The following is a 22,500-nucleotide window of genomic DNA, read 5'->3' as shown; positions in this document are numbered from 1 at the left end:
TTTTATAAGTGCTGTTTCAGTGCTGTGGAGTGGGCGGAAACCGGACTGGAACTGTTCATAGAGATTGTTATGAGAGAGGTGAGAATGGATTTGAATAGCAACTGTTTTTTCAAGGATTTTGGAAATGTAAGGTAGATTAGAAATAGGACGGAAGTTGTTGAAATCGGAGGGGTCAGCGCCAGGCTTTTTCAAGATAGGTGTAATGACAGCAGTTTTGAAGGATGTAGGGACAGTTCCAGTAGTGAGAGAGGAGTGAATGATGGCCGAAATGATGGGGAGCAGAGAAGGGAGGCAGGATTTGACAAGATGTGTAGGTAGAGGGTCGAGTTGACATGTGGACAGTTTGGATTTCTGGATGAGTTCGGTGAGTTCTGATAGGGAGGGCAGGTGAAAAGAAGAGAGTGTGTGTATGGGTGGATGAAGGTCATCAAAGGTGTGAAGATGGTGTGAAATGGAGTCAAGGTGTTGATGGATATTGTATATTTTAGCAGTGAAGAATGACATGATGGAGTTACAGAAGAAAGTTGTATACAAATGGGGAGGCAAAGCGTCCTGTGATTGAGTGATATTGTTTAAAATAGTGAAAAGTGACTTTGAGTTTCCATAATTAGCAGTGATTAAACTAGAGTAGTACTGTGTTTTGGTGGTGGCAATGGAATCCCTATAATGCAGAATATGGATATTGTACAGTTCTTTGTGTATGGTGAGACCAGTTTTCCTATACAGTCGTTCCAGTTGTCGTCCTTTTGCTTTCATGAGTCGAAGATCAGCGGTGAACCAGGGGGCGGAGACAGTGAATGAAACAGGTCGAGTTTTTAACGGAGCGAGGAAGTTGAGAATGTTTAGAAGTCCAGTATTGTAATGAGAAACCAGATCATCAGCGGTGGAGAGATTGTGGATGTTGAAGGTGGCAAAAGAGTCAATAGTTGTAGTTAGAGTGGCTGTGTTAATGTTTTTTATATTGCGAAAGGTGATATGACGTGGTGTCTTGGTGATTGTGATGGTAAGTTCAGCTGTAAATGAGATGAGAAAATGATCCGTTATGGGGAGTTCATCAGCTGTAATATTGATGGGGGTGACACCAGAACAGCAGATCAAATCTAGAGTGTGGCCTTTGGAGTGTGTGGGACATGTTGTATGCTGGAGGAAACCAAAACTGTCCAGGCAAGAGGTGAAATCTTTGGTGAGAGGCAGATCGGGATTGTCCATATGGATATTGAAATCGCCCAGCAGTATTATATTTGATGATAAAGTAGATAAATAAGTGAGAAAAACAGCAAAGTCATCTAAAAAGTTACAATTAGGTTTGGGTGGGCGGTAAACAGTGGCGATGATGGTTGGAATTGAACCAGAAAGTAAACAGACCATATGCTCAAACGAGCTGGAGACAGGTGTAGATACTGGCGAGACTTTCCACTTCTCGCGGAAAAACATCGCGAGACCACCTCCCCGGCCGGTGCCACGGGGTTGCGATTTGTAAACAAATCCAGGTGGAGCAGTTTCGTTAAGCAGTGTAAAGTCATTAGGTTGTTGCCAGGTCTCGGTTAAACAGATAAAATCTAACTCACGGTCAGCGATGAGATCCCGGATGATATGTCCCTTGTTTGACAGAGAACGAACGTTGAGAAGAGCGCACTTGAGTGGAGTATTGTCAGAGCTGGAAGTGTTAGCCGATCGTGTTAGGCGGGCTAACACGTTGTGGTTGACGGCACGGCTGACAGAGCGTGGACGTCGAGAGCTGGACCAGATGGACTTTATGGCTGTAGAGCTGTGGGATTTGAGAATCCGACGGGAGCTTCGGTGGTTGTATCTCCGCCGGGGATGGTAGATGATGTCCGGGTGGAGATGGAGTACAGCTGGCGGGGGGCCAAGCAAGTGACGTCGAAGCCGGATCAGGTCAGTAATTGTGTACTGGTATAAACCCGTCACTGGCAGGTGAACAGGTAGCAGGAGAAACCAGACACAAACGAACCATAAAAACAGTTGTAGCGGCATCTTCGGTTCAAAATCAATACAACATTGGATTAAAATTCAAAGTTTTCCGAACGAGCAGCGGCAATAGGTCATGCCAGCGTTCACTCGTCAGCGTCGATCGATTAGTCGATCGGTTACTTAGATCGGTTACTTAGATTGATGTGAGTGTTAAAAGAACCAAATGATAATAAGTCATGGGATAACTTAACATTTTTAATTAATTCATTTTCAATGTATTTTTATGCATGAAGTAATAATTATAAAGAATTACTCTCAAAATAACACACATTTGATGTGATAACTTGTACTGTATTTTTACTGGAACAGACAAATTCCCACATCATGCACCTTTTGCTAACTCAACGCCGGCTCCGATGGATAGGTCTTGTGCGCCTTATGAAGGACGGCTGTATTCCCAAGGATATACTGTATGGTGAACTAGCTACAGGACACCGTCCTCTAGGCCGACCAGCACTGCGTTACAAGGATGTTTTCAAGCGTGATTTGAAAACCACTGGTATAAACCCAGATACCTGGGAGACACTTGCAGAAAATCGCAGCGCATGGAGAACCACAGTAAGTGCTGGAATCCAAAGGGGAGAAGTGAAGGACAAAAGAAGTCGCAGGAAGGAGAGGAAACCAAGCCATGACTAGGACTACTGAGCCACTCCAGATGTTGCCAACATCAAAATTGACTGAAAAAGATAAAGAAGGCGCAGCCATTGTCTTTCGAGACAGAAGGGGCATACTACTATTTTTACTGTATAAGACGAAATACATGTTCTTATGCCATTCGTACAGATGGCCAAGATGACAATGATGGAGTTTCCAAACATTCCACAGATGTTTGAGATTGACTCATAATTAGGTTGCGAAGGTCTCTTTGCTTTTACCCATCATGAGATGTGTCTTGTGTGACACCTTGGCAATGAGACCTTTTTGTAGGCCATCATTTGGGACTGAACCAGCTGTTATTAATTTCCACGGACAGGGGGCTGGATTGCTTTTTAATTACTGTAAGTTTTCAGCAGTTGTCTTGGCTTTCCATGCCTTTTTGCGCCTCCCTTTCTTCATGTGTTCAATACTTTTTCCCTGTGTCATTTCACATTATTAGACATAACTTAATTTCTGAACTTATGTTTGTTTGTTTCTTTGTATGTATGGCTTGCTTGGGTTGTTACCAACATCTGGTGAACATTTCATGCCAATAGCACCTTTGGAAATATATTTACTGAGAAAAATGAGTTCAGTACTCAGTTGTTGATTGTCTTTGATGTAGGCCTATAGGATTTTGGGTGCCATCCAAATGTAGTGGAATGTGGAAATTGCTGTAATAGAAACCTAAATAGTAATACAAAAGTAAATATTGTAGGCCTATGTTATATATTCATATCTGAAACAATCTGTATTGTATATTGCATTATATAAATAAAGCTGACACAACTTTTCAATTCAAATCATTCAATTAACCTAATCATCACTTACCTGGACAATGGCTGTGAATGTGTGCAGGAAAGACTGAGACTGAATGGGGCTCGTTTGCACCACAAAACAATAGAGACAAACACTGAATGGATGCTTAGACAATGACAATAAACATCAGTTAGCATTGAGTCTTCTCAAAATAAAGTCACATGACATGATCTTGAGTTTTAGACTTATCATCTTCAGATTTGAAATGTAACATAGTCAGTCATTTGGCTTTACTGCAGTGCATTTCTAGATTATAAATCCAATTTCATACAAATACATTTCTAATAACTTTACAAAACTTTGAAGCTATTTATAATTATTATTTCTTTTTTTTTTTCTTTCATTGTGACAATAATTAATTCTGACTTTACAATAAACTGCCAAGTGTCTGATTTCAAATAAGACTATACATATGCTTTTAGTGGAAAGGGTCCATGAACTGTATCTGTTTTAGTTTGGGTATGCCATTTACTGGGATTTTTTCAAAAGCGGGGGTGCTGGCTAACAGGTTAGACTTTTTTTCACTTCAGCAATAATCTGACAAGTGCCGTCTTTAAAAAGAGACCAAACTTACGTCTGTGCTCCAAAGCATTCAAGATTTATAACGGTTTAAGTTGAAAATGAAATTTTCAGGTCTATGCTCAAAAAGTCCATAAATGGATTATAACTACTGCATAAATATAATTAATAGTACCATAAAATATTAAATAAAAAACATGAACAAACTAAAATATAGTATAATCATTTCATTTAATATATATATATATATATATATATATATACACACACACATTTCTGTCATTTTTGACTGACACGAGAACAGTACCAGAGGGTTAATATTATTAAATAGTATTATGTTGTAAAGAAATAAAACATAAATTTCTTGTCGACAAATAATTCCAGGTAAAGTTCCCTCTCAAGCAATAAAATTTAATGAGGTAACATTTGCATCAGACAGTCGTAGAAGTCTGTTCTGATTAGTGACTACTGACAATGTGTAATCCAGGGTGAAGATAGTTAAATTCTAGAGCAAAAGATTTGCAAGTGCAACAGTTTTAACATTTTATCTTATGCTTTCCGGTTGTCTCAGCATACTGAAGGTGTCCACAAGGGATTCATTTTGAGCATTCGATGACCTTTTTTAATTTGCAGTGAATGTTTTATAATAGTTATGTACAAGGTGTGACAAGATGGACCTCAAAATCATAAAGTCACTGTTGGAAAGGGCTCAAATATGCAAAAAAATGCTGAAAAAAATCAAATAATGTGTAGGACTTGGAGGATTTTCTGAAAAACAGTGGGTAGTTTAACTGCTTTAGGACAAATAATCACAATTATGACAATTATCATAAAAAAAAAAAAAAATTGTGAATCATCCAGGTAATGACAACAACATTATGAATCAAGCGTATGTCAACTTTTGAACGGGTTCATTTTTATAAATTCACTGGTAACACTTTATAATAACGTTCAGTTGTAAGTCATTTATAAGTGGTAAGTTAATGATGAACTAATCAATTACAAAACATTCATAAATGATATGCTAACATTTTATGTATGTTTTGTAAATTTTTTAGTTTACACTTTAGATTAGGGGATGCAGAAAGTGTTGTAAATGATTCATTCATGCGTTTACACATCAGTGTTGAACACTGTTAATTACCTGTTACAAATGATCTGTACGTGTATACAAGGCATTTACAACACCCTCTAATTGCTACATGCATACAAATTTTTTTTAACATAATTTATTAAACATTGATGAAATGCATGTTCATGTTTTGTAAATGATTAATCATTTACTAATCAATTGTAAATGACTTATAACTAAATCTACAAAACATACAATAATTAACATATCACTTATTAATCATTTATGAACGCATAGTCATGTTTCGTAAATAATTAGTTAATAATTTACTAATCACTTGAAACGAAAAATGTTTGTCACTTGCTAATCATTTATGAAGGTTTTGTAAATGATTAGTTCATCATTAACTAACCACTTATAAATGACTTACAACTGTATGACGTTATTATAAAGTTACCATTCAGGGTAGTACTAAATAAACAAGCAGAAATTTTTATAATCCCTCTTATTTATTTTTATTTTTAACATTTTACCGATTCTGTAATATGTACAGTATGTAAACTTATGACAACTGTACCTAAGGAAAGTAAATGATGAAAGAACTCCAAAACTAGTGTAAAAATCAATCAACTTTATTTCCAGAGCACAGATAATATAAATCTTGTATTAAAAAAAAAAAAAAAAAAAAAGAATTCAGAAAGGCTAAAAAAAATGTCAGCATCATTTTTTGGCAGAAACCCCAGATGATCCATGGTCTAATATTTTAATTAATATCTCTTTCCACAATTCATATTTCAAAGAGAAGCTCTCTAGGTTAACATTTTCTTTCAGTTTATAAATTTTTTCCCCATTACTTTGAGTTGCAATTATGGGCGACAATGTAAACATGCATGTAAATGCACTGCCCGGCCATTAAAAAAGAAGGAAAAAAAGTCGCTGTTTAGATTTAAATAGGAAAATGCTTAAGAGTCTATGATTGGATCATTATTGCAGTGGTTATTGTTTCGAGCATGTTATATGTTTGGCAACAGGAACATATTCCATGATGTCAAATTCAAGACTCATCAAGCACAAAATGCAAAAGAATGGATGGGAGGAGCAAGAAAATAGTTTTTACACATGAATTGGCTCCTCTGAGTCCAGACCTTAAATTCATCGCAAGTCTTTACTCTTGCATTGTCAATACAAGATCTTGACCAAAAATGTAAGCACCTCTTTGTTGGAAATACCATCACAACATTTATTTCTCATGCAAGAGTAACGATCACTGCAATAATGATCCAATCAAAGACTCTTAAGTAATTTGCCTATTTGAAATCCAAACAGTGACTCTTTTTTTTTTTTTTTTACACAGGGCAGTGTATAGAAATTTGACCAGATCAGCCTAAATTGTTGTCACAGCTATAATAACAGAATAAGTGTGCAGGATGCAGTGAAAACGTTACTGCAAAAGGTACTATAAAATCGAATGTGGAAACCTAAAGTAATATAAAACAGTTAGCACATCACTGCCACAACAAGAAGAACCAAAACAGAATTTGACTGCAATCTTAGTTATGCGTTTATGAAAAGACGAGACTTCCACGGTTTTCCTCCTTTAGCCCAAATTGTATTCCTCCATTCTTTCCAGAAGTTAGGAGCCTCAGTATGATGCAGGCAGTCACCACAGACTGTAAATGGGCAATTCAGATCACCCTCTGGCGCACAACCTTCTCATCTTCATCTTTTTTCAAGCAGTCCCCCTGCATCAGTGGAGAAATCTCTGAGGAAACACATGGACACAATGTTTTTTTTACTAGGGGTTTAACAATACATCGTTAAATTGCGATACAAAAATGCAACCATATGTATCGGTGATGTAAACAATTTGATTTGCGATATTCGTTAAACTTCCAAACACAAATGAAGATTTTTTATGAAACCTGAGAGATTTCTGTCCCTCCATTTAAAGTTTATTCCTCTAAAACTTAAAAGACCCAATAAACGTCATAAAGGCATTGTAAAAATAATCAACTGAGTGCAGCCGAATCCAAATCCACGTCCTCTGAAGAGACACTATGGCTTTATATGATGAACAGATTTACAACGAAGCGCATTCTGTAGTAAACGTGTTCGTTCAAATGCTTGCGTGATACGCGAAAACAACATGAGAGCGAGTAAGTGCAGAATGAACATTTTTGGATGAACTAACCATTTACAGTTTGGGAATAGTCATTTTGACCTGCTTTCTTGCGATTAGAACTGTGATGGATTGCACTGATCATCAGAAGTAAACGCCATTTGTGTCGAATCGTGACATGAGTGCATTCGTTACACTTCTAAAATTTACATTTGTTTACATCAAAGGTTCAGAGATCAATATAAAGCCGAAACTAAATCTGTTATTCATATTAAGCAATCGTGTCTCTTATGGACAAAAAATTTGGACTAAACCGCTCAATTCATATGGATTAGTTTTACGATCTCTTTATGAACTTTTTTAAGAGTCATAGTGGTCGAACCTCGTCTCCATACCGGCGTGATGACTCCGACTTCCAACCAGATGGAACTGGATAAATATTCTGAATGTTCTGATCCAATCTGACTTCTGACCTGTAATGCTGCCTGGATCATCATCATACACTGTTCGCTCGTTGGCCAGAGGAGAACTGAGCGACTGAGCCCGGGTTCTCCCAAGGTGTTTTTCTCCATTCTGTCCCTGATGGAGATTTGGTTCCTTGCCACTGTTGCCTTGGCTTTTGGCTTGCTTAGTTGGGGACATTTAATATTCAACAATATTATTGATCTGCCTTATTCAAGGTGGACGATGATGCAGTTTTCTTTCAGAAACAAACTTTGTTGTATTATTTTCATGTTATCACTGTGAAGCTGCTTTGATGCAATTTGTACTGTAAAAAGCGCTGTATAAATAAAGGTGACTTGACTTGACTAGTTGCTTGGACGGTCAGAAATCTCTCATTCATTTGTGTTTCAAAGGTGAACGAAACAACATTATTTAGGGCATCATCTTCCTGTAGCCCAGTGCTTCTCAAACCCATCCTGGAGACCCCCACCACCACACAGGTTGGATGTCTCCCTCATCTAACAATTGGGTGTGACCAATGAGGGACACCTACAAAATGTGCAGTAGTGGGGGGTTTGAGAAAATGCTGTAGCATACACTTAATTTAGAGGATAAACAACACCATAATACATAGCAATAAACTTGACCAGATTAAAAGCAAAAATCCTGATAAATTGTCTTTTCATTTTAAAGTTAAATAAAGTATTTGACTGAAAGTGTGTGATTTGAAGCAAAAGAGTATACAAAGTGGATATCCAACTTTGATGTGAATTGAGCATGGCATGATGGATAGCATGTAATGGCGCTTTTCCACTGCATGGTACGGCTCGTTTCGGCTCGGTACGGTTCGACTTGGCGCGGAACAGTTCGGCTCGCTTCGCTTTTCCACTGCGTGGTACGACTCGACACGGTACGGCACGGTTCGGTTCGCTTTAGCTCGGTTGCTTTTCCACTGCAGTTAGTACCGCTTCAAAGTGGGTGGGACTGATCATTATACACCTCGTCCACTGACCACGATTCAGCCATTTCTTTTTTTGAAATTTTTTCCTTCTTTTTTTCAAGCAAATACTTTAAAATCAGGTGCTACAGCGTTGGCTGTCGTCTACTGGCTATTTAAATCTAGCGGGTTTAGTGTCTCGTGTCGCAAATACAATGACGTTCGTATAGTGACGATTCTGTCTGACCGATCAGTGATCTGCAGTGTTTTCAAGTCACATTTTAGTATCAGTACGGTACGCTTGGAACCTCAACAGAGGTGGTACCATTTAAAGCGAGCCGAACCGTACCGTAGCATGCAGTGGAAATGCGTCATAAGTGAGCCGTACCGAACCGAGCCGTACCGTACCATGCAGTGGAAAAGCGCCATAAGCTATCCATAAACCCGAATCAACAGGCCAGGGTAATACACTTTCTATTTTCACATATCAGCATCTTTGGGAAAACTTCACTAGAATGCGCTGCCCTCTTAAATGCCTTGTGAGCCCTATTTTTTTTGACACATAAGAAACGCTTCCAATGACCGCTCCTTTTTCGGTAACACAGAGAGACAATGCCCGTCTTAATTTGAGAATTTATATGTAAATCAAATAGTAACAGTAATCAGCAAAAACACACACCTTTCATCTCTGTGTCACCATTGATGGTGCTGGAGATTTTCCTGTTCTTTTCTAGCAATCTGCCGTCCACCACATCTGTTTTTACCTGTCCCAGTGTCTGCAACAGCAGCATGGTGTCAACAGACTCGTCTCCCCCTTCTTTTATCAGCTCTAACACCTGCATACATACAGCACACACACACACATTACAAGACATTCTCTAGGAAACCAAAAAATAAATACATTCTGATAGTCAAACAATAGATCTGATTCATCCAGTCAACTATTTAATTAAAATATCCAGAATAATAGTCAATATATATTTAAACAAATGCATTAATACAATTTATTAATGCTTAAAGTATGGTCACTTCTTAACTATATTCACTTCACATTGAAATGACTTTAACACAAATTTACTATAACTAATCTTTAAATTAAGGAACAGTGCTTTTATAGTAATTGGATGACCTGCCTTAAGATTATAAGATGATAAAAGCCAAGCATTTTAGCTCCTTGCACTCAAGCTTTTGAAGACTTTGCTACTAAATGGAAATCAATTTGAAGGTTTGCTTTCACTTTATTTTGATGGTCCCTTTAACACATTCTGTTGACTACAAGTAACGTTGCACCTACATGTCGACTAACTCTCATTAGAGTGTTAGCAGAGTATTAGTAGACTGGTAGGGTTAGAATAAGTTGACTAATGTAGTTGCAAAGTTACTTATAGTCAGTAGAGTGTCTGTTGCATGACCATCACAATAAAGAGTTGGCAGATATTAAGACAGTCTACTAATACTCTAATAAGAGTTAGTTGACATGTAGTTGCAAAGTTACAGAATGTTCAAAAGGGACCATCAAAATAAAGTGTTACCGAAGTTTCAAATATGCAGATGTTCTGATACCCACCAATCAGAGCTGATAGCGTTAAGGCCCTTTCACACTGAGCACGATGCGATAAAGCTAAGCGAATCGCAGACGAACAGAGCTTTCTCTTTGAACGTGACCTGGTTGATTGCCTTCACGCCTGTGCGATAGCGGGCACTGACCGAGAATACATTTTTCCTCATGCATTTATCTCGTAGGTTTTCCCATTTGGCTTTCACCTCGTCCGCTGCACAACATACAACAGTAAATTAAGATAAAGTTTGGTACTACACAGAAACCATCATCGAGTGTGTGTAATCATTGAGTGGATTTTGATTAGATAACGGGCAGAAGTACATTAATTGTAGTGGTTTACAACAAACTGAACGCTACCCATGCTTAGCATTTCTTATGTAGGCATTTCTCATTCTTTATTGATATGAAAAATACCGCATGAAAAACACATACAGAACATTATCTGCCTTTATGGTTTCATCTGTAGAACCGTTTCTCTTAGTTGTTTCTGTGCAGAACTCAGAAATGAACACAACGTCGTCTTTCGGAAGGGCAGGAGTTATGATCACATAATATGATTGACAGCTCTAGAGTGAATGAGCTCTCTGACTCATGGGAAATGAATAGAAAATGATCATCTGTATATAGAACATGTAAGATTAAATCTGTTCTCAGACATCATTCTCTTCTCTCTTCCAGAATACTTTTCTTCAGCGTTTACACAGGTTTGCAAAACAGCACCACCACTCTCACACTTTTGTGTAACAGCAGAGGCTCGGATAAGCTCAAATCTAATTGGACGGTTCGTTTCATCGCGGGGCGATGAAGAAAAGAATCGACACACTGGTTGTCGCGCTCAGTGTTGCCAACTTAGTGACTTTTTTTTTTCTCACAAAAGCGAATCTATCTGGCAGTGCTGACAGACGTGAATGGACTTATCTGCTTCTCCTTTCTTTTATATTTAAAGAAATTAGTTTGACCATTTTAATTTCCATTCTTCTCTTGTGCTTATCACTTGTATTACTCACTAATCACAGAGCTTTAGGTCATCCAGTTTGCGAACTCTCTCAATTCAGATCATTTTACACAATAAAAAATATAGTCATCCACTTTATACTCGTTCTTTTGTCTGACAAAGAAAACATAGGAAATGAGAACAGCTTTATTGGACATTCGACTATATTATATTATATTTATTTTATTATACCAAAATACAGTATGTGAGCACGGATTAAGCAAGAAAACACATTAGGCCGGCAGAATGCAAGAGTGACGTGATGATGTCATCATGACACCATCTAGCGACATTTAGCAACTATTTGGGCAGGCTTTAGCTACTTTCCTTTGAAAATAGTTGCCAACACTGGTCACGCTGCGATTGATCGCGCCCAGTGTGAACAGCTTCATAGGGATGTATTGTTTCGATTCAAGGGCATCATCATGACATACATTTGCATCGCTTAATCGCGCTCAGTGTGAAAGGCCCTTTAGCCTGACAATTTTCTACGTAATTATAAAAAATTTGATATAAATGACTTGAATCGAGATTAATCGAACAATTAAAAGTTAATTTAAATGACCACCCCGTATCCAGAGTCTACACGCAACAAATAGAGCAAACCTGATGAACACACCTTCAGGCACTTATAACTCTTCAGCTCACTGAGGTTCTCTTCCAGAAACAGCAGATATAACGCAAGATCATCCCAGGTCACCTGTCCAAACTGCATTACCCCTAATGTGGGCAACATCTCGTAAGGCTTCAAGAACCCCATGGTCCTTCTGAATGGAACCAACATGGCGTACAAGCACAAGGGCAAAAGCAGCAAATACACACACAGATTTATGTAGCTCAGGAGCTGAAAGATGCCAACGGCAACTAGCTTGCACTGCATGGCCGGAGGGACCGAGGAGTCGTTGATTACCACGCCAGATCGAATGTCACACTGAAACTCATCTGTGATGGAGAGACGGATGTAATAGCAAAGGTAGATGCAGGCTAATATGAGGGCCAAGAAAGTGACGGCGCGGCAGAGGAGGTATCGGATCAGTAATCCTCGAGAGAAGCGTTTGGTCCTCAAGTATTGTTCCACCAGAGGATATTTAAAGCAGCTCTCGGGAACGTCTATCACAGAGCTAAAGAAAAGAAACAAAACATGCAAGCATAACAGTATTTAAACGTTACAGGAATGCAATAGGAATGATTGGTGAGAGATTATGGTTAAAAAAAAAAAGAGATATTTATAGAAAGTTACTGATAGAAGGTTAGTTTGTGTATGCGTGCCAATAACTCTCACAGAGCGAAGCCATGTGAGTGTGTGACAGCTCTGTGCAGTGTGAACCCAACCACCCTGAAACGTCACGAAGGACCACCAGGCATTTTCTCTGCTCAGTTCACCTGTACGAGTCCACACGGGCTGACAGCGGGTCCTGTTTTCCTGCAGCGTGATAGCTTTTGGCCAGTTTAATGGCTCTGTTGTAGGAACGGTCCAGTTCTTCCATTATAAAGGTCAGATCAGAAGAAAGCATAGGGGCTCCTGTGAACCGCCAAAACAACGCTGGCATGTAAACTGATACTGCCACCAGCAACAGGATATAAGGAAAAAACTGCAGAGAGAGGGAGAGGGGGTCCATTTTAAAGGCTCATTTGTCCTAAAACACATTAATGATCATTTAATGATCATCATGATTTCATTTTTCTGTATTAGAATATTATTATTATGAGGTGAAGGTGGATTTTGTGAATTCTATGACTAACCTCTGAAGCCTCTTTATACTTCTGTCATTATTTTAACAATTTATTTGAGTAATGCACAAATTCCACATTTAAGGCGAGACACGGCAGGCAAAAACATAGTTTTTTTATACTGGTCAATTTTGAGATTTCTGGATATTTGTCTTCAATAACATGTCTTCTTTCAGACTTGTGGTGAAAAAAAGTCTGAAATACACATTTAGGTCTTTATTTTACTACACTTTGTCTGTTTGCGTCTGTAGATTTCTCATAAATTCAACAAAAGTTGGCGTTCTTAATCCTCCCGCTGCTCCGCGATCGCTGCCGGCACCCTGTCATCACACACACAGCTGGAAAGCTCTCTCTCTCCTGTACAATGCTGTCGGATCCAAATATGGTCATTTCCTTTTTAGCAGCAACCAATCGTGAAAGAAAAGGGCTGAATGTGCAATCTCATTGCCTAAATCTTTAAAGCCCGTTTTCTCAAAATGACTTTTCTCTCATTCTCCAAGTCCGAAAGCTCCACTTCAGCAGCACCTATATACACCAAACTTTCCAGTCTTGTACCTAGTTATATTATGAAGACATTTACAGAGGGATTTGTAAATATATTATCCCTAGCCTGATTTATATAACATTTTATTCCAAAAAACATAGCAAAATTTTTTTTTTAAGGCTATGGACAGTATATTCTGATTTACAGGATAACAAAAGTAGATATCCATAAATCCCTCTGTAAATTTTTTCCCCATCTAATATGTGAACACAATGAAAAAAATATTTTTAACCTGGCTTTATCCAATACTCAGATATGCAAATGAGCGCATATTTAATTCGATATTGTCTAATTTGCATATTTAAACATTAAATTACAGAAAACTTAATGTAGGTAATCACCTGGGAAGTTTCATGGTGATATCTGCTCGTTAAAAATGTTACCCTATTCACCTGTAGTGTCTCGCCTTAATCAACAAGGAAAATGAATTATTGTTTTCAAAGGGACCATCAAAATAAAGCGTTACCATAATAAATTTTTATTTTATTTTATTTTTTATGTTAAACAATCAAGCTTCTATTTTGATGGAAACTTATAAATGCTTCTCATTAGTTGCAAGTTGCATTTCCAAATGCACAGTGTGATTAGCTGTACATGTGTAAATATTTTTAATTAAACCACAGCCTTTGTGATTTCATAATCACATTAATCACTGCAAAAATTAATAAATGTAAACATCAGTGAAATACATCGCTTGTGGAATTTTACCGATTGCTCGACACAGGTAATGTAGGATTTTTTTTTTTTTTATCGAGTAATCGTGACAGCCCTAGACTACAACACTAAGGACAGCTTGGTATAAAGTGTGAGAACATGTGTTTATGGCTTTACCTTGTGCAGCCACAGTGGCAGGCCTCCCGTGTCCTGTGTTTGCACTGCCGCCCAGCAGTATGAGTCCACATAACCAGCCTGACGCCACGAGAACTTTGTAGGGGGGAAACAACTAATTTGTGTACCTAGAAAAAATGAGAATCAACAGTTTTACAGTAGATGGAGACTAAGTGTGTTTGTGTTTGAGAGTGAGACAGAAATGCATTGGGTGCATTATGTGAAATATTGATCTCCATCAGTGTTGGGCAGTAATGCCAGTAAAACAATTACTATTTCAGTAATAATATTACAGTTACCATCCATAAAATAGCTTGTTACAACATTATGTGTGTTGCCTCAACCCCTACTGATTTGAAATCCACCAATCCAACCATAGATTCATTTTCGTAATAATCGTGCATGTGACGTCACCATTGCAGCAAACTAGCTTGAAAGATAGAAAAGCTTACATTAAGAAGCTGGAATTATTGCCATTACTTTGATTATGTCAGGAGAATAGATCATCATTGTCAAATGCGAGTTGTGGCATTACTTTACTCTGGCATCACATGCTTTGGCCATCCACATCCCTTTGATTCCTATTTACATATTATCAAAAATCCTTCTAGAAAACTATTTTTTTTTCCTTCTTATTTTAGCTACAATTAGGCAATTTATGATATTAATACTCTATGTATGTATATATTGGTCATATTATTAGGCAGAAATATGTTGTTTGTTGCTTTTAGAATAACCTAATCACTACACCTGCTTAGCATTTCTCACGTACACATCCTTTATTCTTATAAAAATAGCCCAATGTTAAAATAATTGCAAAACTTTTTTTTAATTCATGAATGAATCAGTGTTTTTGAATACATGTATTACTTGAACGAATGGTCCCTTACCGCCACCATGTGGCGTAACAGTGAACCTACACTGACTGACAGCCTGTCTAGAAGCAGCTGAGACAAAGCTGCGCTGATACTGGTGAAACATCAGCAGTCCAAGAAAGCCTGACTGGTATACAAACAATAGCCCAACAAGCTTAATGTCAGGTTCATGTGCCGTTATGTGGAATCTGATTTTGACATGCTGTTGTTCCTCGCTCTGTTCAGTTCTGGTTTCACTGGTTACTGATTATGTCCTCGTTTGTTTAGTCTAGTTTACTTTCCTTTGTTCTACCCCTGTTTATATAGCCCTGTGTTTCAGTTGTACTTTGTCAGTTCTCGTTTATGCACTGTGTGGTTTGCGTTGTTCTCCTGCGTGTTCATTCATAGTGGTTTGGATAATTAATAAAGCCTCTTTTGTTTTTGAATCTCCCTCATCTTCGTGCCTACTGACCACATCGAAACACTTATTTATATATATATATATATATATATATATATATATATATATATATATATATATATATATATATATATATATATATTAAAAAATAAAAAAAAGGTGATATTTAGTAATAATAGTATTATTATTATTATCCATCTATTGTGCACAGCTGCGCATTCATGAGACAATGTCAGCACAGCAACTCACTCGCACAAGAGCACAATTTCAAGAAATCAAGATAAGTATCAGTATTTTGTTCCGGTTGTCACAATAACAAAAGGTTCTTGCATTCACATCTGTCATTCTGAATGTCATCTAATAGGAGTTCCGGTCCGGAGATATTCACCTCAGAGTAGAAAATACACATATAAGCTAAACAGCTGTTTTAAATGACCGACAGAAATAATAAGTTTGTTCAAAGACAGTGCTCAATTTAACAACACAAGCATCCTATTAAATATATTGCCATTATTATTGTATAAATATATTTGTATAACGTTACCTCGAATGTGTTGGAATATTTCCCCAGTATCAGCACTGGGACTTTTAAAATACTTCATGCTACTGCACCTTAAAAAGCACATGTCAAGGTTCAACCCCCCTAGTAGGATCATTTTTGGGACCTTCTTATGTATAAAACCCTGCATAGGTGTCGGATTAAATCAAACATAACATAAAAGAAATTGTAAAGAAATTAAAAAAGAAATTGGCCCTGATTCTCTTTAAATTAACATAATTTTCTTGTTTAAAAAGATATATTATAATATTCTCAAACATGTTCAATTTCATAGCCTACATTTTCCGAGGGTGAAATCCGTTGCCTGCCTGTTATCATTAAAGGTAAAATATAATAATAAAGTAAGTGAATTGTAAAGTATTTCTCTTTGTTTGAATAACTACTCCCTATCTTACACATTAATACTGGAAAAAGAGCCCCTTTGGTGTAAAAACACATTCACAAGTCATTTTACGGCACGATTTTGAATGATGACCATTCACCGTAAATAAGGGCTCCCCCTTCCCTATAAAAGCCAATTTGGCTACCAGTATTAACAGTGTAATCAGCATTGACATTTTTACGAGTTACATTTAGTGTACATCACCTACAGGGCTGTTCTGCCATTTTTAAATTTCAATCAATGTTGAATCTTCATGCCATACTTTCAGAACTTGATGTATTACAGAGATTAAATAAAAATACGTTAAAACTTTTGAATGCAGATGTGTGAGATGGCAAAATGTTAATTTTGTGAGATAAAATACACTAAACATCGCTTTTATAACATAACATACATGTCATAACATAACATTCAGCATAATCTGTGCTGTCACACACTGGAGCTTCATCAACAGCCCATGCGCCAAATAACCCTGAAGCATTTACATATATTTAAATAACTTAACCTGTTTTTTAACTTAACTTAACTTAACCCGGGGGAGGGGGCAATGTGGAAACTGATATGTCACTGCTTATGCAATACAAAAAAAAATATTGTATATAAAACAAAAGCACAGGATAAAATGCTAAGGGAAAATACAACATGCAGTTCAGGTCATTTACTGCACTTAACACTGAACGGCATCAACAGTTGGAAATGAACAGTTTCATAAAGAAATAGTAGACTAGGTAAGTTAAGATCTCTGATGATGAGTGTGAGAGAACCACATACCGACAGACACTTCCTGAGCGAAGGCTAGAGAGATGAGAAGCAGAGGCAGACCCACCGCGACACAGGTGACCATCTTATCCAGAGCCAGCTCTAACCTGATGCCTTTATACTTGTTCTCGGACGCGGGCTCCTTCAGCACGAAATCCGAGAACACGTACTCTGTGGCGGCGTGCGCTATAGCCATGACTTTCCTCTGTTAGCATCCATACATCTAATCACAAACATCCATATAACTTTCGATTGATTGAAGAGGAAAGCGGGTCACTGTTCAAAAGGTATTCATCTCCTGAACAGGCATTGAATGGTAAAACGCGTTAAGTATGAAAGGATACAGTAAGTGGCGTTAGATGTGAAAGCGCAAACAACGACACTATTTCCGAAACCATTTCTTTCTTGTTTTTGTGTTGTTGTTCTTCGTTTTCTTCTATTTCTTCCTCTTCTTCTTCTTCTTCTTAAGTTTTCTTGGCGGATGGCATACCAGCTTAAAGGTGCTTTACTGTCATCTACTGGACAGGAGTGTGGATCAGAAGATTTGGCAGGATAAGAGGGAAGAAGGGAAAATAATAATAATAATTAAAATAATAAAATGAAAGTTCTGTCATCATATACTCACCCTCATGTTGTTTCAAACCTGTATGAATTTCTTTCTTCTGCTGGACAGAAAGGAAGATATTTAGAAGAATATCAGTAACCAGACAGTTTCTGGTCTCATTGACTTCCATAGTATATTTTTTTCCTACTATGGAAGTCAATGAGACCAGAAACTGTCTGGTTACTGACATTCTTCTAAATATCTTCCTTTCTGTCCAGCAGAAGAAAGAAATTCATACAGCTTTAACCATAACCTATTATACTTACTCCATCAGGCCTGTTTCTTTCAAAAGTTTAATTAAATGTGTATTTCCTCAATGCTGCTCCAAGGATGTTTAGTTTTCACTTTAGAAAATTCACCTTTAATTCCTCTCTTTCCTTTTCAGATGCACAACAATCCATAATCACCTGTTGGAAAGATTCTAGTTAATTGCAATGTAAGCACATTCCATTTGTATGTCTATCTAATGAAGTGTCTTGTGTGAAGTATCCTGTGTGTCTGTTCTTTCTGAGATGAGTGATAACCCTTTCTTCAGTTCGATTTTTAACCATCTCTCTTTCAAAACCAACAGAGCTTTGAATATTATACAAAAGTCTTCCTGTGTCATTAATATCCCAATATCCCTGCCATATTTTTCTTTGAGTTTGATCTGTGGTCTATGATTGCTTTAGCCTCAGCTTTCCTTAATGCAAAATATAAATCTATTGTTGGTGACTAAGATTGTTTAGCTAACATATTTACTTCTTCATTTTCTTTCAGGAACCCAAACAAACCAGACATTCAAACCTTTATTATGTAATCTGTTTATTGTTCGATATTTCATTTAGTCTATCAAGTCTATCATCTATCTATTATATATCTATTTAGTCAGTTCTACTTAGAAAATGTACATCATGTGGTAATGACTGGTTTTGTTGAAATTAAATAAGTTATTTATGATAACTGATTATAACTGAATTAACTGCATAACTGAATAACTGAAAACCTACCTGAAAGACAAGGTTTTACTGGAGCATTACTGACAGTAGATGTAACCTGATTTCTCTGGCAAGGTAAAATTACTTAAGTAAAAAAAAAAAAAAGTTTTGTTTTATATGATGAAAGTCCTTTTTCATTAGGCTACCCTTACTTTATTTAATTAATTGAATACATTTTTACACACAATTTAATTTACTTCAATCAAAATAATTCAGTGTAGTTGGGTTGACACAATTTAGTTGGTTTAGACCAAATTAATTTACACTAGTATCATTAGTCAAACTATTCTTTTTAAATTAACATATATTTTTAATTGGTTTACTTAGGCTTAATTTTCAAACAAGTAGTGTCATTCATCATTACACTGTAAACAAAATTACAAAAAATCAACAGTAATTTACTGGCAACAAATAGCCAGCAAGCTTCTGTATTTTATACCACAATAAAATTACTGTAAAACTAACTACAGTTTTAAGCATATGCCTACTGTAAAATAAAGTACAGCATTATACTGTTATTTGTATTATCATTATTTTTATTAATTGTACTCAGTAACACCAGTTATTGCTTCACATCAACAGCTTCATTCAGATTTCATCTTTAATAGAATATAACAGATTCACCAGAATATAAGCCATATTTCATCAATGAACAAAATCAAATATAGCCATACCAGTAAAATCTCAGTAACCTAAATCTCAGTGCCGGTGGGAAATAAATGTTAGAATTGGAAATATTCAAATAAATGTTTGACGAGTTAAAGTAGCCTACTTAATTATTATTAGTAGCCTACAATACAACAATAACCAGCGAATACATTTCGCCTTTTTAAAACCACATGCTGTAAAGAAAAAGGCAACTCTTGCCGCCCGTCTCACGATGGTCCCGCCAGTCTGCCAGCACCGCTGCGGGAGGAAAATGCTTGTCAACATGGCTAAAATGAGCAATGAGCACCCGCTCCAATGTTTTTACAGATATTAACACAAATGTATTTGTACCTTGCAAATTACATTTGTATAAAACAAATAAGGGGATTACATGTGGTTTAAAGCAGTGTGCGAAATACCCGTAAAAATACATTTATATAAGTGATTGAAGTAATCTTTGAAAACTTTTTCTTTTTACAGACATCATGTTAAACAGAAAGGATCAGAAAGGAGAGAAGAGTGTCAAAAGGCACATAAAGGATATAGAAAGGATGTCTGCCAAGGAAAGGGCAAAAAATATAATCGGTGGGTAGAGGAGGGTGAGAGGAGCGTTAGGTAAATATAGGGAGACAGTTGAGAGAGGCCTAAAAGCAAATGTACGCTTTCTTGCGAGAGCTTGGGATATCCCACGAGCGACGCTGCGAAGGCGTATCAGTGGAAATATCGCTGGCATAGACCATGCTTTTGGTCAAAAACCAATCCTCCCAGAAGCAGCTGAAAAAGTGCCTGCCACAGTGCTGAAGCCGAGAGAGGGTTCCCACTTACCAAAAAGGATGTCCAGCAGCTAGCCTTCCAGTACGCCAAAGAGAATAACATCAGTGGGTTTTCACAGAAAACCGGCAAGGTTGCTATTGGTTCCAAAACCTCTTGAAACGCAATGCAAATCTAAGCATGAGAAAGCCAGAAGCGCTGTCAGCTGCAAGAGCTGCAGGACTAAATGAACAAGTGTTGAGCTAATGGTTTCATCAATATGAAAAATTATTGAAGGAACTCGGCATCGAGGACAACCCATCACATCTATGCTCGCTATCCGAGAATGGATGGATAAATGCTGACCTTTTTTTTGGAGTAGGGTCAGATGTTCCTCCAGGCACTCCCAAACATTTTTTTAGACGCTTGCCATGTTTACAAGGTGTTATATGGGCTAGCCCCTCTGCCGCTTAACCAGTTCATAAAGCAGAAAGACAGTAGAGGTAGGGTAACAAGGGCAGTTAGTAGAGGGGACTGTATTATACAATACAGGCGAAGTAAGCTTGGACAGACGGCATTCTCAGTTAGAGCTACACGCTACTGGAATAGTTTACCTGTTCAATTGAGAGAATGCAATAATTATTTAACTTTTAAACATAAACTTAAGACATGGCTTAAGGCACAACAGACATGTAACCACTAGCAATTTACATATACATTTCTGTATAACATATTGCACTTAAGGCTGCGTTCACACTGCAGGGCTTAATGCTCAATTCCGATTTTTTGAAAAAAATAAAAAAATTTGCAAGGCCGTTCACATTTCCAATTAAATGCGACCTTTTGAAGTGACCCGCATGCGCAAAAGAGTACTCAACGGTCAACGACGTCACTTGTTGTTTGCGGAAGTAGCTAAACTTTCAACTAACTGTGATTCACTCACACACACACAACACGCGAGCACGCGCAGCGACCGTTACACAAGAGCCAGACAGCAGCCGCTGACCTATCTAATATCAGCACAAATAAGTTAACAACGTTAGTCTACTCTTATTCACATTGGATATATAATGATGGTGGCCGTGGGCTTTTATTTATTTTTTTAATTAACGGGCTCGTCAAGGTCGACCCGTTCGGCAGATTTACCTCAGTTTTCAAACCGACGACTACTTCAACGCAGACTTATGACGTTTGTCGCGTATCAATGACGTGCGGGTCGGATACATGCGACCTGGTCGTTCAGACTGAAGTCGCATTTCAAAAGATCGGATACGTATCGGATTTGGACTACATACCCAAGTGGCCTGGGTTGCATTTGAAAAGATCGGATCTGTGTCGTTCAGACTGTCATGAAAAGATCAGATACAGGTCGCATAGGGGCAAAAAAATTGGAATTGTCGGAATCGAAATCCAATCCGATCGAAATCGGAATCGAAATACAATCCACTATCCACATTAAGAAACTATTTCTCAGTGTATACATTAATGTATTAGTGGTATTATGGTACATTTGCATCAGTTGAAACATTCCTTTTCTCGCAAAGAGCATACCAACTGTACAGATCTGAAGTATCATCGTCATTGGAACATCTCTGCTAAGTGAACATTGCATACCCCTAAGCAAAATATAACTCTATCAGCTCTCTGCTCAGCACACAAGTGCAAACATAGTCTGACTTCACAAAATACATTATGAAATTATAAAGAAAATTAATACAGAAAAATTTAACAAAATAAAAAACATTAAACAGTACATTTTTAGTCTTCAATAGTCTAATCAGCATCTTGATATGCCACACCTGTGAGGTGGATGGATTATCTCGGCAAAGGAGAAGTGCTCACTAACACAGATTTAGACAGATTTTGTGTACATAGAAAAAGTCTTAGATCTTTGAGTTCAGCTCATGAAAAATGGGGGAAAATGTCTGTGGCAGGGCTGTACTTTTGTGGTTTTTTTATTTTATTTTATTTTATTTTTTACTTTAGATAATAGAGGGCAACGGAACAATGAGGCAAGGGATTCTGTAGCGTACAACATGATCACCATTGACTCTGACACCAGTGTCTGCATTAGAAGGCTCTTCGGACTCACAGTCCACCACTTCAGCACCCTATCCCTGTGCAGCACAGTTCATGGACCTCAACATTTCAAGTACCTTGGGACAAGGCCAGACCAAATCTAACAGAGACCAGAAGAGACTGATAGGCGGCACATGGTCAGAGTGATTGTTAAACCCATGAGACAAATATGTTTAAGTCCCACTTTGAGTCAGTGGCCTGTAGTTGCAAAGAATATTGTTGAACAATATCCAGATAGTTTTGAAGACCGAACTGATGAAGGAGAAATAAT

At 37.4% G+C, this 22,500-nt stretch overlaps 1 protein-coding gene across 1 annotated transcript; it reads right to left on the bottom strand.

Annotated features, from left to right (window-relative positions):
- Window positions 1-5,649: 5,649 nt before the first annotated feature.
- panx1a (pannexin 1a) lies at window positions 5,650-17,677 on the bottom strand. The gene is made up of 6 exons (XM_084419808.1): window positions 17,184-17,677; window positions 14,200-14,324; window positions 12,477-12,685; window positions 11,713-12,214; window positions 9,218-9,374; window positions 5,650-6,800 (listed from the first exon to the last, which is right to left on the bottom strand). Exons 1-6 carry the CDS (start codon window positions 17,365-17,367, stop codon window positions 6,724-6,726), a joined length of 1,254 nt encoding a protein of 417 aa, XP_084275934.1. The 5' UTR covers window positions 17,368-17,677; the 3' UTR covers window positions 5,650-6,723.
- Window positions 17,678-22,500: the final 4,823 nt, after the last annotated feature.

This window comes from Rutilus rutilus (assembly GCF_951802725.1).
Source record: "Rutilus rutilus genome assembly, chromosome: 9".
Taxonomy (NCBI): Eukaryota; Metazoa; Chordata; class Actinopteri; order Cypriniformes; family Leuciscidae; genus Rutilus; species Rutilus rutilus.
This window is presented reverse-complemented; position numbering and strand designations above follow the sequence as displayed.

Excerpts from the sequence above, each read along its gene's own strand:
- panx1a (XM_084419808.1), bottom strand. The coding sequence starts at position 17,367 with ATGGCTATAGCGCACGCCGCCACAGAGTACGTGTTCTCGGATTTCGTG. Across the intron at positions 9,375-11,712 it reads AGAGTTATAAGTGCCTGAAG|GTGTTAGAGCTGATAAAAGA; the intron begins GTGTGTTCATCA and ends GTATGTATGCAG. Across the intron at positions 6,801-9,217 it reads TGGTGACACAGAGATGAAAG|AGATTTCTCCACTGATGCAG; the intron begins GTGTGTGTTTTT and ends GTGTTTCCTCAG.